Source organism: Pimephales promelas, chromosome 17 (assembly GCF_988280905.1).
Source record: "Pimephales promelas chromosome 17, fPimPro1.hap1.1, whole genome shotgun sequence".
Lineage (NCBI taxonomy): Eukaryota > Metazoa > Chordata > Actinopteri > Cypriniformes > Leuciscidae > Pimephales > Pimephales promelas.
Window position 1 is genome coordinate 1,478,367 of NC_142785.1, and position 17,111 is coordinate 1,495,477.

Consider the following 17,111-nt stretch of genomic DNA (forward strand, 5'->3'; position numbering starts at 1 on the left):
ATCTTTGAGAACATTTGTACGGTTTATTTTTTGGTTCTTTAAGAAGCCATTTACAGTGATGAAGGCAGTGTCAATACTGTACGCTGACAGACAGTGGCGGTTCCCATATGTTGAGCTGTTCTTAGCTATAAATTTGAAATTTTCCATCTTTCAAACATTGAAATCGTGTTATTTTAACCTAATTAGACAAGCGGTTTCAGGAACCGCTAGACCATCTTTCACAAATGATTATTGCATGAAGAAAACCAGCAAAAACAAGTATTTTTTTCCATTCAATTTTATCCTACGGAGCAACAAACACTCCCTTAATCTTCTTGAAAACATGTACATTTAATCAGATTGAAAATACTCTTACAAACAAAATCAATATTCATCATAAGAATCAGTCCCTGCCTGTTAGCATTGCCCGATGAGGCGATTTCAGCTCTTTGTGATGCCGTCGGTCGAATCATAGCACACGTTTCATGTAGAAAACTTTCTTTTATACAGAATAATAAAAAAGGGTAAGACAAGATGCATAAAACAGGAATCCGAAAAAGCCACGGTACGGCCTGGGCTTGAATCCAGAGCACCTGATGTGACCAGGAACGGATCTCACTCGTCTCACTCGTCCTCAGCGGCTCGCTCCGGTCCGAGACCCTTACGCTGGCAGACTCAGCTTCTTTCCTTTCAACACTGACGAGAGACCAACAATCAGATTAGAACAAGATTTATTAAGGGGGTCCTATTATGCACTTTTACAAAGTCTTGGACTCTCCTAGAACAGGTTTTCCTGCTTGAATGTTGATTATTCTCCTCATATTCTCCATTGTTGCAGCCTCTCTGTCAGTTTACTTCCTGTCTCTATGAAGCCCCTCCTCCTGAAAAGCACACTGTTCTCTGATTGGTCGACTGCAGCAGTATGTTGTGATTGGTCGAGCGCTTCGAGTGTGTTTGGGAAATGCCCTGCCTCTTTCCATAACCACCAGTTTAACACACTACTAACTAACTCAACCAGGCCCCGCCCCTTTTTTCTGCGACTTTATTATTATAACGAGGAATATTGTGACGTATTCGTTCCCAAAATGGTTGGTAATTTGTATAAAAGTAGCAGTTCTATTTCTTTTCTAAAAACATTCTACTCTTAAAATTCTATTGGTCTTGAGTATTAAAAATTCAGTGACAGATAAAGGAATATAGCATAGATTTTTTATTTCTTTAATTCCTGAAACCGCAGCCTGAGATGTGTGTTTCCGTACCGATTAGTGTGACAGTGATGTTTGATCATTGATCATTCATTTCACAATGGGCTTTTTTTTTAGTCATAAAGCTGCAACATCAAGAAGACAGTGATTCAGTACCGATATGAATATTTTAGCCGATACCGATAACCGATAACTCTTTATATCTGAAAGCAGATAACCGATATATTGGCCAATAAATCTAAATCCAAATTTAGACACCACGTCTCCTTCCATTAATAATAATAATAATGTCTAGTGCGGTGCATGGCTGTGAAATAATTAAACCTACCAAAGTCTGTTGCCATGATTTTTGGAATGACTTATCGCGAGAGGAAAAAAAAAGACGTTTTAGTCGCATAACATCGGTTAATGGAAACACCGTCATTTCGCAATAGTTTTTTATCGACATTTGGAAAATATCGCAAATGTTTTGCGCAAATATGTAATGGAAACGCGCCTATTGATTCAGTACCGATGTGAAGATTTTAGCCGATAACGATAACCGATAACTCTTTATATCTGAAAGCCGATAACTGATATATTGGCCAATAAATCTAAATCCACATTTTTAATATAATTTTTGAAACCCTGATTACAAAAACAAAAGTCTCTCAGCTGACGTAAATAATACATTATTTATCCACGTTAATAAATCGGCAACATCGGGCCGATAACCATAGCAGTATTGGTGGATATATGTTCATTTACAATGTTATCGTTATCGGCCCAATTAGAAAATTTGTCAGATATATTAACGCCAATGAATAATGTATTATGTCCTCCAGCTGAGACGCTTCAGATGCGTACTGTTCAACATGATGCTTTTGAATAGCTTGAAATAAGACTGGAATCACTTAAAAAAAAACATAAGCAACATAGTCATATCGGCTACATAAAATTATAATGAGAACATTATTATAATTGTGTAATTGGGACACGAGAGGTTTTTTTTGGAATGAGGCTCTCAAAAAGTTAAATTTATCGGCCAATATATTGGTTATCGGCTTTCAAATAAAAAGAATTATCGGTTATCGTATCGGCCAAAATGTTCATATTGGTGCATCTCTAGCTTGGGACATGGGTTTAATGGAGACTTTTGTAATCAGGCTCTTAAAAATGTAAATTTATCGGCCGATATATCGGTTATCGGCTTTCAAATAAAAAAAATTATCGGTTATCGGTATTGGCCAAAATGTTCATATTGGTGCATCTCTAGCTTGGGACATGGGTTTAATGGAGACTTTTGTAATCAGGCTCTTAAAAATGTAAATTTATCGGCCGATATATCGGTTATCGGCTTTCAAATATAAAGAATTATCGGTTATTGGTATTGGCCAAAATGTTCATATTGGTGCATCTCTAGCTCGGGACATGGGTTTAATGGAGACTTTTGTAATCAGGCTCTTAAAAATGTTCATTTATCGGCCAATACATCGGTTATCGGCTTTAAAATATATAAAGAATTATCGGTTATCGGCAAAAATGCATATATCGGTGCGTCCCTATTCATAACCATTTGCGCTAATAAGTGAAACAAACACCTCGTCTAAAGCCTTTTTGAACTGAGGAAATGAGAAATGAAGAAAACACTCACCTTTTGTTACGTATAGATAAAAGAAATCACAGTAGAGGATTGTCTGGACGACGCCGGCGACGATGGCGATCATGTCGAAGAATCCTTCGAAGTAGAAGCGCCAGATCCAGTTGATGAGATACAGGGCTCGGTACAGGCCGAGGAAGAACAGGTAGTGTGTGGTGATGGTCTCGGCTTCTCCAGTCTTACTGATCATGAACAGCTGTGGAAGAATGGCCACCGACTCCAGATAGATGGAGAAAGTCCACAGGATCTAGAACGAAGAGATCAGTAATATTAACACTTTCTCTTCTATTCTATATTTAATTAAACATTCAACAATAATATGACAATTTCAACATGAGAACTGAACTGAGCTGGACGATGACATTACGGTTTTCTCCAGAGCGGCTATATATATATATATATATTATTAACTAAATCAATAACATTTTTACAACAGAAATGAACCATCACTGAACTTATTTAAAAGGATAGTTCACCCAAAAATCTAATCTCTGTTCAACCCCGTAAGACTTTCGTTCATCTTCAGAACACTAATTAAGATATTTGTGATTAAATCTGAGAGCTGAATCACTCCTCCATAGGCTTCTGTAATTGAAACTTGCCGGCCCAGAAAGTTATTAAAGACATCGTTAAAATAGTCCGAGTGACGACAGCGGCTCAACCTTGGGTTTATCAAGCGATGAGAATACTTTCTGTGCGCAAAAACAACAAAAATAATGTCTTTCATATTCAACTGTTCATGTTCTTCTCTGTGGGCCTTTGCAAAGTGTAACATCAGAATGTAGGCTCACTATTGGCCAGCATCACACACACATGACCAGCGTCGGCCAATAGTGAGCCTGCGTGTGACGTACAGAAGCGCTGCGCTGTTACACTACGCGAACTCACTCGAGGCCCACAGATAAGAACATGAAGAGTTGAATAAAGTCGTTCTCTCTCTCACACACACACACACCTCCAGAGGAGAGAAGTCGTGGTTGACGAGGAACGCCAGGCCTCCGACTGGGACCACCAGGAACTCCACCCTGAACGTGTCGTGGTTTCCATCATACGTGGCCTTGAACTTGGCATATATCAGGTAAACCGTGGCATAGGCACATGCGATGTAGATGATCTACATGGGGAACATGCAACAAAACATCGTTACAAGAAAAGTCCACAGCTCTTTGGGCATTTTAGACAGGAAAAATTGCATGTTATATGAATTATACAATTTTTGTACACCCTTTGGAAATGGTACAAAACAGGGTGACGATGCAATGTGGCACTTGCAACACGAACACACACAAAAAAAATCGCGGACATGATTGGAAAGAGTTCATTGGTCAGACCTGTGATCTTTGTGGTCAGAAATTGTGAGAAATACAAAAACAAAAAGTATTTATAATCGGTTTAAAAAAGGAAGAAAAGATTTTGATCATGTCTAAAAAATGTCAAAACAGAAAACCTCATAAAATTAGGTAATTATGTTTGAGAAGCAAGTAGGGAATATAAGACAGGTTTGCATTTATTTATGTTTATTTATTGTACACACACACTTGATGCTCTATTTTTAACTTAAACACTAAATTTTCAGATTCAGATTATTTTATTTCAGCGCTATTTTCATGGCAAAAATTCATTTGCAAAAATACAAATATCATATAAATACAACAAAAACAAAACAAATATAAACAAGAAGTCATATTTTTTTTAAATTAACATATGATAAAAAAATCCAGAACCTTTTCAGGCATAATCTCATCTCATTAAATATGTCCTTCAAAGAAGTAACTTCATAAAAGAGCCTTCTGCTTGCAATCTAATAAAAAATGTTTGACAGATAAGGGAATTTTACAAAAGATACATAAAGTTGGGTTTTCACCTTTAAACAAAAAAGCATGGGTCAAACACTGAATTTAATTCAATTATTAAAAGTTTTTTTAACATTTATTATTTTATTTATAAATTAGTATGCATAATTTTGAGGTGAATATTGTCTAGCATCATGATATGCGTGTATATATATATATATATAGTATATAACATGCATAATATATTACACGGTATATAAAAAATTCATCTTATTATCTTCAGTCTGTATTGAACACCAGAGGGTTCCCGGCGTCTTTTTACTAGCAGATATTCTATAATGCCTGACATGTCCAAAACCATTTGACAAGATTATTTTTCAGTGACATCTGCAATAGAAATCTGACACTAATTGCATAATAAATTGTGGGTGGAGTAAACCATATCCATATCCTAGAGTCAACAAACCCTGATTGTCTTATAACTGATTTCCTCCATTCATTTTTCAGCAAGCTTTCTCTTATAGCACAGCACTACTGTACCTCAATATATTACAAGAATGAGAAAAAGACATGAACACACGTGCGTGTTTTAAGTGGAGGGATGCTCAAACTCACCTTCATGAAGGAGTTGTAGAGGGAGATGAAGGCCGTGAGCAGGTCCAGATAGCGAGTGGTGAACACCAGAGCAAACAGAACCTGACTCTTCCCAGATATCCCTGAACACAAACAACAACAACAACAACAACAACATGCATGTCAGCACAATTTACAGCCCATTTCACAGTCATAAACACGCATAATGCACAGTGAGCTCACAGCACAACATTAGGTGACTGTTTATGGAAAACTAATCATATTCTAATGACATCCTGCTGCCACGTCACGGGTCAGAGCATGCAATCAGAATGAATGAATTAACTTTATCTACAGTCTGATAACATACAGTGCAAAACTCCAATAACAATCGGTTTGTTTAAAACACTAACTTTAATGTTTTAGTTTTATATGCCAAACCAAACTGTAGCGGCTAGATCGAACTTTTAAGTGCTGCAACTCACAAACGTGCATTAAAAACACACACAACACACAACTACTGTCATTATACACCAACACTTGCCATCCTTCGGAATAATTCACACAAATGAGGCCTAGTGCAGGAGTTAATGAGCGGATCAGCTGCAGTCTAGGAACCGCTCAGCCGAACACACACTCCACTGATGGGAATAACACACACTCTCACAATAACACAATGACTGCATCATTTCTCACCTGCACACGACCTGCTTTTCCAGATCTTCATTAGGAGGATGATGATGGCTGCTAAATGGGACAGATCCCCCGTCAGTCTGAAGATGTTCATGTTTCTGTGGGCTGTTGGGATGTGTGAAGGGAACGCGTTAAAGTGCGGATGTTGTTCTCTCTAACGGCGTTATAAACACGGTTTTCGCGACTGAAAGATGGCGAGAGCAGCGCGACGTGGCCCGGGGACGTGGCCGACACTGAGAGCTTGACTGCGGGTTGGCTGAGACACGGGATGATGCTGGAGATCCGCGTTGGGAGGAAAATATCGCTGGAATATTTATGTATCGATTGCGCATGCGTGGGCTTCCTGTAGGGGGCGCGAGGAGGCCCAAAACACCGACTCATCACCGGCGCCTGAGGCAGAACTAAAAAAATCAGATTTGCAAGAAATCAAGTCAGAGAACTACAGTTAGAATTGCGATAAAATAAATTCAGAATTGCAAGAAATAAAGTCAAAATTTTAAGAGATAAAGTCAGAGAAATCAATTCAGAATTGCAAGAAACAATTCAGAATTGTGAGAAATAAAATCAGAGAAAAAAAGTCAGAATTTTGAAAAAATAAAGTCAGAATTGCAATAAATGAAATCAAATAAATAAAGTCTTGAAGAATTGAAATTGTGAAAAGAAGAAAAGAATTGTGAGAAAAAATCCGAATAGCGAGCAAAAAAAAAAAAAAAAAAAAAATCTGAATAGCAAGAAATAAAGTCAGAATTGCGAGAAATAAAGCCAGAGAAATAAAGTCAGAATTGTGAGAAATAAAGGCAGGTGACCATAGACCTCCATTATATGACTGACAGACAAGAACGGTTTGACCTAAAAATATCAAAATTGAAAATACTGTAGAAACAAAGACACCTAGGCCTACATTTTGGATGCCCTTGAGGTAAGATAAAACATATCAAAAATGTAATTTCAAAGTGAACTATCCCTTTAAATATAAATCCTCATATGTCTTACAAAAAGTTAAAAAAAAAAATCAGCCATTAATCCCACGACTGTGATTGGTCCATGTGACTCCGGCAGATTGACGGTCCTCCGTTCCTCTCCTCTCGGTTTTATATTTCTGTGGAGTGTGTGTGTGTGTGTGTCCTGGGAAGGGTGTGAAGTTTACTGGATCCTGTTCATGAGGATCTGTGGAGTCCCAATCTCAGAAGCCCACACACACCTAAACCATGTCATCGCTGATGAGAACTTTAATCAGAAATATCCTCAATATATATATATATATATATATATATATTTGAACATGTAAGAAAATCAAATATCTATATACACATGCATACCTATATAAAATTAAATTAACAGCTATATAAAATCATGTACTTCTCAGCACAATCTTCCAAAACTATTTTTTAAGTAATTCAAATAGAATTTCCCATGTTCAAAAAGGAGTAGGAAGAAGTTCATAACAAACTTTCCAGGTCCTACTACTATCATCTTTATCTTTTAATTAAATACAAAACAAATTGATGCTTCTCATTCATTTCCATCTATCTATACCAAATCAAATAATAACACATCCATTCTAAACTAAATATGCTTCATTTTAACAGTAAAAAAATATATAGGCTATCTAGGCTATATTTGTGATGTGCAAATGTCAAGAGGATGAATGAGTGGATTCTGATTAAAGCGTTTTTTGCTTTTAATTCAGTTGTTTTTATCCATTTATTCTAGAATCTAGAGGGAATGTTTCAAATTTGTGCACATAAAATTCAAGCTTAATTAGCATTTTTACACTTTAAACAAAATCAGAACAAACACAATTAAGAAGGTTGAAGCTTTCACAACATATTTAAAAGCAGAATAATGTCTGTGTAAATGGCTTTATTTTACCTTTGCATAATAACATCATGAATACATCAGAATTAACAGACAGAACAATTCTGATTCAGAATGAAACCAGAAGTAGATCTATTACAGAGCAATTTAATAACCTACGTCAGGAGAATGAAATCACCAAACACTTGATTTACAGTTACACCATGAAAAATAAGTCAATTAACTATCAACTACATACACTTATGGTTAGACACTTTGTGTTGTGCACATAAAAACAGACATAATTTTACTTAATATGTAAATTCATTAAGAAAAATGTCTTGCATTGGTCCTAAGATGTTCAGACGACTGCATGAGAAGTTCAGTTTATACGAACCAAACAGATACAGAGAACACGAGGGGAGGCACAATATGAGATTGAGTTAATACCTCCGTATATTTACAAAACTAATATGTTATTAGATATGATCTTTCGTTTCACTCCACCTGTAGCACAATTACAGTACAGTCCGTTGGCTGGAAGAAGATATCATTTTGTCTCTCAAAGCTTTCATTTTCCTGAGATGTAACAGACAAGCTACACTCGAAAAAAATGCAGGGTTGTTTTAACCCAAATGTGGGTAAAATATGAAAAAACCTAAACATTGGGTTAAAAATGTAACCCAACGGCTGGGTTAGTCCATATTTGACCCACATTTGGGTTGAAACAAATATGAAAACAAAAACAAAAAAACAATTGGGTTATAATGTAACCCAACGGCTGGGTTAGTCGATATTTGACCCAAATTTGAGTAAAATATGGAAAAACCTAAACATTGGGTTAACATGTAATCCAACCGCTGGGTTAGTCCATATTTGACCCACATTTGGGTTGAAACAAATATGGAAAAACCAACCATTGGGTTAAAATGTAACCCAACGGCTGGGTTAGTCCATATTTGACCCACATTTGGGTTGAAACAAATATGGAAAAACCAACCATTGGGTTAAAAAATGTAACCCAACGGTTGAGTTAGTCCATATTTGATCCAAATTAGGGTAAAATTAGGAAAAACCTTAAACATTGGGTTTCAAATGTAACCCAACGGCTGGGTGAGTCCGTATGTGACCCACATTTGGGTTGAAACAAATATGGAAAAACCAACCTTTGGTTTAAAATTTAACCCAACTGCTGGGTTAGTCCATATTTGACCCACATTTGGGTTGAAACAAATATGGAAAAACCAACCATTGGGTTAAAATGTAACTAAACGGCTGGGTTAGTCCATATTTGATCCAAATTTGGGTAAAATATGGAAAAACCTAAACATTGGGTGAAAATGTAACTAAACGGCTGGGTTAGTCCATATCTGACCCACATTTGGGTTGAAACAAATATGGAAAAACCAACCATTGGGTTAAAATGTAACTAAACGGCTGGGTTAGTCCATATTTGATCCAAATTTGGGTAAAATATGGAAAAACCTAAACATTGGGTGAAAATGTAACTAAACGGCTGGGTTAGTCCATATCTGACCCACATTTGGGTTGAAACAAATTTGGAAAAACCAACCATTGGGTTAAAATGTAACTAAATGGCTGGGTTAGTCCATATTTGACCTAAATTTGGGTTGAAACAAATATGGAAAAAGCCAACCATTGGGTTAAAATGTAACTAAACGGCTGGGTTAGTCCATATTTGACCCAAATTTGGGTTGAAACAAATATGGAAAAAGCCAACCATTGGGTTAAAATGTAACTAAACGGCTGGGTTAGTCCATATTTGATCCAAATTTGGGTAAAATATGGAAAAACCTAAACATTGGGTTAAAATGTAACCAAATGGCTGGGTTAGTCCATATTTGACCCAAATTTGGGCTGAAACAAATTTGGAAAAACCAACCATTGGGTTAAAATGTAACCCAACGGTGGGGTTAGTCCATATTTGACCCAAATTTGGGTTGAAACAACCCTGCATTTTTTTTGTGTGTGTAAGCCCTTTGGTTTTAACTTGGGCCCAGAACCGAGGTTTGCTGTCGAGTCTTCACTCCGCCTGAGGTTTCAGCACGAACACGGCGTCGTCCAGCATGTAGTAATCCCTGTACATGTCTCCCTCGCACAGGTATGGCAGGCGTGTGACGGCCTCCAGCTCGAAGCCCATCTTCAGGAACACATCCGAGTGGAGCTGTGTCACCTGATCTTCCCACGACTTGCCCTCCAGCTTGATGTGTTCCTTGGGTCGCACCCAGCTCCCGCCTGGAAGATAATGAACACTCCGTTTAAGTCAGAAGTTTAAGTCAGAATAGAGAGAGTAATTGCAGGAAATAAAGTCAGCATTGTGACAAATAAAGTCAAAACTGAAAGTCAAAATTGCAGTAGCACCTCATTGCAGTACACAAGATCCAGGGGGTGGAGTCGGATCCAGATCTGAGGGGTGTAGTTGGGTAGGTTTATCGATCAGGGGGTGGAGCTGGGTAGGTTTAGGGGTGGGTTTAGGGATTAGGGGGTGGAGCTGGGTAGGTTTAGGGGTGGGTTTAACGATCAGGGGGTGGAGCTGGGTAGGTTTAGGGGTGGGTTTAGGGATCAGGGGGTGGAGCTGGGTAGGTTTAGGGGTGGGTTTAGGGATCAGGGGGTGGAGCTGGGTAGGTTTAGGTATATGTAACATGTAACTCCTCCCCATGGATTTCATGTTCTGCAGTGAGGACCATCTCCAAAATTGCACAAATAATGAAGTCAAAATTGTGAGAAATAAACACAGACTTGTGAGATATATACTTAAAATTGCAAGAAAAAAAAAAACTCAATTGGAAGAAAGAGTCAGATTTCGCATTTCTGACTTTATTTCTCACGTTTCTGACTTTATTTCTCGCAATTTTGAGTGAGAAATAAAGTCAGAGTTGCAAGAAAGTCAGAATTGTGAGGAAAAAGTCAGAATTGAAAGAAAAAAAATTGAGAAATAAAATCAGAATTGCAAGAAAGTCAGAATTGTAAAAATAAACTCAGACTTATGAGAAATAAACAAAATTGCAAGAAAAACAAAAAACTACGATAAGAAGTCAGAATTGCAGAAAAAATTTCTCAAGTCAAGAATCCGAAAACTCAACAAATAAAAAATAATTAAACTCACCATGAAATAAAAACGGATAATTCTCATTATTTATGGAATATTGTAGTGTTTATTATAAACGGTTTATCGGTGCACATCATTAACGTTCCTCATAATGTTGAATCAGAATCAGTTCCTCTTGCAGAATCTCATCTCTGATGATGTGGGCGGGGCTTTAACCTGTCAATCACATGAGATCCACCAATAGCAAACCACATCCATTCAATCAACTCCCCACAGACACAATCAAGCCCCGCCCACATGTGTTCTCGTCCCTGAATTGTTGTTTTTTTCAGAGATACGACACAATAGAGAAGAAAAGACCAGCACAACTTCACTTTCATGCCGAAATATTGTATTCACCGTCATGTCAACAAATCCTAAATATTTCCAGTAAGGTAATGAGATTTTACCTGTGCAAGCATGTTGTAGATAATGCACCTACTAGCAGACACTCATGAATTGATCAGTAGTTCTGGTTTCAGCGATCATCTTACCCGTCTCCACATAAGGCTGGAAGGGCACAACGGCTGCCAAGACGAGCCGCCCCGTTCCCGGCACCAGGGACTTCTTGATGTCCCTCAGGAGTTGAAGAGGCTCGTCGCAGCGATCCAGCAGGTTCAGGCAGCTGATCAGGTCGAACTGGAAACCCGTTCTGTGCCATTCATCGACTCCCAACAAGCTGAGGATTCAAAGTCAAGCACACAATGGCCTTAATAATGTGCAGAGGCAGCTTTACCTGGAACTAGGGATCCACGATATATCGGCCAGCATATCGGTATCGTATCAGCCGATATATGAGCTTTTTAATGTTATCGTTATCGGTTTGATAAGAACATTTGGCTGATGCATTAACACCGATACATAATGTATTATCTCCGTCAGCTGAGACTCTTCAGATATGCACTGTTCAATATGATGCTTTTGAATTGCTTGACTTATGATTAAAATCACAAAAGGAAAATACAATTTAGCGCAAGACGGTCATATCGGCCACATAAAATTATTATGAGAACATTATTTTATTTGTGTGATTGGGATATGATGAGAGTTTTGTTTTTGTAATCAGGCTCTCAAAAATTATATAAAAATGTATTGGCCGATATATCGGTTATCGGCTTGCAAATATAAAGAATTATCGGTATCGGACAATTTTCATTTCATTTTATTATGTTAGACAACGGGCATATAGAAAATTAAATGCCGAGAAGAAGCGGCGTATGTATTATTTACAGTAAAATCAATGTACTATTAACTGCAAGGAGTCTGTTCATCCACATTCAGCTTTAATATTACTCGTCTGTATTCACTGCAAACAAATGATGTTCTTCCTCAGTAATTCTGCTTGTTTTTCAATACAAATATCTTAAATCAAGATGCATTTACTGGAGAAGCAAATGACTTCAGGTCTTGTGTAGTAAAAACTGTTTATGCTTTAAAGCTGAACAAATATCTGCCAATGGGGTCAGAAAAAATATGTATTTTCCTGTTTTAAGCATAAACTCACTTAATTTTGATCATTTATTCATGAAAACAAGACTTAATATCTTTTAACATTTTTATTCCCAAGTAAATGTGTTTTGATTTAAGAATGTTCAGATATTGTTAATGTAAAACAAGACAAAAATACTGAGTTAGAAAACATTTTTTTTGTTGCAATAATGTCAGTGAATTTGCTGTTATGTAGATCCGTCGGACTGCACACGAAAACAATGCATTTTTTAATGATTTTATTAATACTTCAAGTCTATTTTATTTAACAAAAGCATGTAAATTATACATATGCAGTACAAATATCTCTCTATATATATAAAGAATTATCGGTATCAGGCAAAATGTTGATATCGGTGCATGCCTACCTGTAACTCTTTCTTTGTAGGTGCCACTTCATGGGCGTCGAGACCTCAGTGGTGAACACCTCATTAAAGTGACATCCCATCACTTCTGTGACGCCTCCATCCCCGGCGCCCAGATCCAGCATCCGACGTCCTTTCCATTCGGGCTCGATCTGGAGGAGGCGCCGGAACTGATCCTTGGAAAACACAAACATGGATCCGCGGCCCAGAAAGCTGCGGACCAACAGGACAAACTAATGAATCGATCAACTTTAGCTAGACTAGCTGCTGTAAAGCCTTAAACTATCTCTCTTACTGTAATCTCCTGTTCTCACGGTAAAGCTGCTGTGAAACTGGAAAGATGTAAATATCCTGCAAAAGTTCATTTAAAGGTGAAACTAATATATTATATAGACTTATTACATGCAAAGTGAGATATTTCAAGCCTTTATTTGTTATAATTGTGATGATTATGGATTACAGACATGAAAACCCTAAATTCAAAATTAGAATATTGTGAAAAGGTTTTAATAACTGTAATCCATAATCATCACAATTATAACAAATAAAGGCTTAAAATATCTCACTTTGCATGTAATGAGTGTCTATAATATATTAGTTTCACCTTTTACTGAACTTTTGCACGATATTTGAATTTGTCACATGCCGCACGGGTATATTTGTGGCAATAGCCATAAATACATTGTATGGGGCAAAATTATCAATAATTATTTTATGCCAAAGATCATTAGGATATTAAGATCATGTTCCATGAAGATATTTTGTAAATTTTCTACCGTAATATTTTAAAAATTATATTTTTGTGCGTGTATGCAGCAAAATCGTGAACATAAATGCACAACTTTAACTTTTTTTACACCCTCATATTCCAGATTTTCAAATAATTGTATCTCGGCCAAATATTGTCCTATGCAAACAGACCATACATCAATGGAAATCAGATGATTTATAAATCTCAATTTCAATAAACTGACCCTTGTGATATATTGTTAAAAGCGCTATATAAATGAAGATGACTTGACAGGATCAGACGACGAGGCATTGGAGAGAATCAGGGATGGTTACCCGTTGATTGAGGTGCGAGAAACGATGGGGCTGAAGATGGTGGAGAACAGCGAGTGGTAAAGCTGTGTGAAAAGCCAGCTGGATTTCTCCTCGCTCTTCTGGAGGAACGCCAGCGTCTCCTCATCCAGATGACTCTGAACAAACACAGAGCGAACGCTTTCTCCCAGCAGGTCTGGATTGCACCGGTACCACTGCGAACACATTTACACATAGGCTTCAACAAGTGCTGGTTAACCATCTCACATGAAACCACCACCAATGAAGTATTAAGTTTCTTTGCAAAGAAGAAAAAAATAGGGATGCACCGATATGAACACTTTGGCTGATACCGATAACCGATAATTCTTTATATTTGAAAGCCGATAACCGATATATTGGCCGATAAATTTACATTTTTGAAAGCCTGATTACAAAAGTCTCCATTAAGCATATGTCCCGAGCTAGGGATGCACCGATATGAACATTTTAGCTGATACCGATAATTATTTATATTTGAAGGCCGATAACCGATATATCGGCCGATAATTTACATTTTTGAGAGCCTAATTACAAAGGTGTCCATTAAATCTATGTCCCAAGCTAGGGATGCACCAATATGAACATTTTGGCCGATACGATAATTCTTTATATTTGAAGGCCGATAACCGATATATCGGCCGATAATTTACATTTTTGAGAGCCTAATTACAAAGGTGTCCATTAAATCTATGTCCCAAGCTAGGGATGCACCGATATAAATATTTTTGCTGATACCGATAATTATTTATATTTGAAGGCCGATAACCGATATATCGGCCGATAATTTACATTTTTGAGAGCCTAATTACAAAGGTGTCCATTAAATCTATGTCCCAAGCTAGGGATGCACCGATATAAATATTTTTGCTGATACCGATAATTATTTATATTTGAAGGCCGATAACCGATATATCGGCCGATAATTTACATTTTTGAGAGCCTAATTACAAAGGTGTCCATTAAATATATGTCCCAAGCTAGGGATGCACCAATATGAACATTTTGGCCGATACGATAATTCTTTATATTTGAAGGCCGATAACCGATATATCGGCCGATAATTTACATTTTTGAGAGCCTAATTACAAAGGTGTCCATTAAATCTATGTCCCAAGCTAGGGATGCACCGATATAAATATTTTAGCTGATACCGATAATTGTTTATATTTGGAGGCCGATAACCGATATATCGGCCGATAATTTACATTTTTGAGAGCCTAATTACAAAGGTGTCCATTAAATATATGTCCCGAGTTAGGGATGCACCGATATGAACATTTTGGCTGATACGATAATTCTTTATATTTGAAGGCCGATAACCGATATATCGGCCGATAATTTACATTTTTGAGAGCCTAATTACAAAGGTGTCCATTAAATATATGTCCCGAGTTAGGGATGCACCGATATGAACATTTTGGCTGATAACGATAATTCTTTATATTTGAAGGTCAATAACCGATATATATTGGCCGATAATATACATTTTTGAGAGCCTAATTACAAAGGTGTCCATTAAATGTATGTCCCAAGCTAGGGATGCACCGATATGAACATTTTGGCCGATAGCGGTAAACGATAATTCTTTATATTTGAAAGCCGATTACCGATATATTGGCCGATAATTTACATTTTTGAAAGCCTAATTACAAAGTGTCCATTAAATCTATGTCCCAAGCTAGGGATGCACCGATATGAATATTTTAGCCGATACCGATAACCAATAATTCTTTATATTTGAAAGCCGATGACCGATATATTGAGTGTATAACTATAAAACAAAAATTTTTATATCATTTTTGAGAGCCTGATTGATTACAAAAACAAAAGTCTCATCAAGCCCCAATCACACAATTACAATGATGTTCTCATTCTAATGTTATGTAGAGTATATGACAGACTTGCACATCGCACTTTACTGTATTTTCCTTTTTTGAAGTGATTCCAATCATATTTCAAGCAATTCAAAAATCAAAACCATCATGTTGAACAGTGCGCATCTGAAGCGTCTCATCTGATGAAGATAATACATTATTTATTGGTTTTAATACATCAGCTTTATTTTATTATTGGGCCGATAACGATAACATTACGGCACAACGTTCGGCAAGCCTAAAACCTAAACACCAAACAAAGTTCTATTGAAAATGTAAAATGGTGGTAATTTGATATGCATTAATATGGTAATGATAATGAATTAACTGAAATCACGCCCAAATCCATGGTAAAATACCATGGTAATTTGTATTAGTGTAAATGCAACCACAGTCTGCATCTGTACTAAATGTAAATGTATAAAACCATGCTATCAAAAAAACACATGGTACCACAATAGTGATAATTTCAAATTGGTAATATGAAATTGGTGATCCATATGAACTTCTAGGAATACCATGGTGCTACCATGGTAAATGTCCAAAAAAACAACAACAACAACATAATAATACCTTAGAATTATTTGTTATTAGCCTAAATGCAACAACAATGATAGCTTCAATACCATATGGTACTTAGACGAAAAGAAACTATGGTCCTGAAAACTGTATTTAGAGAGTGGACTTCATGATGTTACCATTAGTAAATGTTTGAAGGAATGTAGGTACAAAAAACATAATTTCTTGCTGGTAAATGTCTCCACAACAGCAGCTGTTCCAGGTGAACGAGCCTCTCACCTGCTGGGCTTCATATCCAGGTGTTTCAGTCTCAGTCTCCATGTTCATGAACAGAGATCGTGCCAGTGGACTGCGAACATACTTCCCAGTCCACATCTTTCGCATCACCAGGAGAAAAGACACGTAAAACAGCAGCCAAGAGATGAAGATCACGATCCTCATCTGTGGAGGACACATAGTGAACAACTGACCGACTGAGGCAAGACTCGTCCAGAAACATATATCATCAGCCCGCTATTCGACAGACTAACAAACAAACAAACCTGAAGGTGTGGTGCTGTTTAGACACACACATCTCTGTTAAGTATAATCTGAAGGACAAACACATTTGGCACAAATCAGCTGAGTCCCTCACTTGAAAGAAAAAAAGTTCACTTCCTGATTGTGTCACATTTAAAAGAAGCCGGTGAATCACGTGACCGGTCTTCTGTGACATCACCGCTAGGCGGCGCGTGTCAGTGGACAGTTAGACTGTTTTATTGCATCTGAGAGAAGATCTTGAAGTTATTTCACATGCACTGTAACATTAATGCTCTTTCTCTTTCATCCTCTCTGTCTGTCTGACTGTGTGTCAGTGATTTTGTTAACAATTTGATTCTCAACTTACTATAACAAAAAGTTAAATGTAAATGCTGTAGTTAAAAAAGACATGCAAATGTGCAAATAAACTCAAAAATAAATAAATAAAGAATATATATTAAAAAATTAAAAAATA

The 17,111-nt window shown here is 37.0% G+C and overlaps 2 protein-coding genes across 4 annotated transcripts; both read right to left on the bottom strand.

Annotated features, from left to right (window-relative positions):
- Nucleotides 1-9: 9 nt before the first annotated feature.
- kdelr2b (KDEL endoplasmic reticulum protein retention receptor 2b) lies at nucleotides 10-6,175 on the bottom strand. Its single transcript, XM_039653840.2, has 5 exons — nucleotides 5,886-6,175; nucleotides 5,232-5,332; nucleotides 3,779-3,937; nucleotides 2,818-3,070; nucleotides 10-675 (listed from the first exon to the last, which is right to left on the bottom strand). The coding sequence occupies exons 1-5, from the start codon at nucleotides 5,974-5,976 to the stop codon at nucleotides 641-643; spliced, it is 639 nt and encodes a 212-aa protein (XP_039509774.1). The 5' UTR covers nucleotides 5,977-6,175; the 3' UTR covers nucleotides 10-640.
- Nucleotides 6,176-7,725: 1,550 nt separating this feature from the next.
- On the bottom strand, nucleotides 7,726-16,803 carry mettl9 (methyltransferase 9, His-X-His N1-histidine). Of its 3 annotated transcripts, none has more exons than XM_039653655.2 (6): nucleotides 16,660-16,803; nucleotides 16,397-16,558; nucleotides 13,707-13,897; nucleotides 12,645-12,854; nucleotides 11,283-11,467; nucleotides 7,726-9,935 (listed from the first exon to the last, which is right to left on the bottom strand). In XM_039653655.2, exons 2-6 carry the CDS (start codon nucleotides 16,556-16,558, stop codon nucleotides 9,724-9,726), a joined length of 960 nt encoding a protein of 319 aa, XP_039509589.2. In that variant the 5' UTR covers nucleotides 16,660-16,803; the 3' UTR covers nucleotides 7,726-9,723. The 3 variants fall into 3 exon arrangements, with proteins under 3 accessions (XP_039509589.2, XP_039509588.2, XP_088977882.1); XM_089121756.1 differs by having other exon boundaries at nucleotides 9,800-9,935; nucleotides 11,199-11,467; XM_039653654.2 differs by lacking the exon at nucleotides 16,660-16,803 and having other exon boundaries at nucleotides 16,397-16,588.
- Nucleotides 16,804-17,111: the final 308 nt, after the last annotated feature.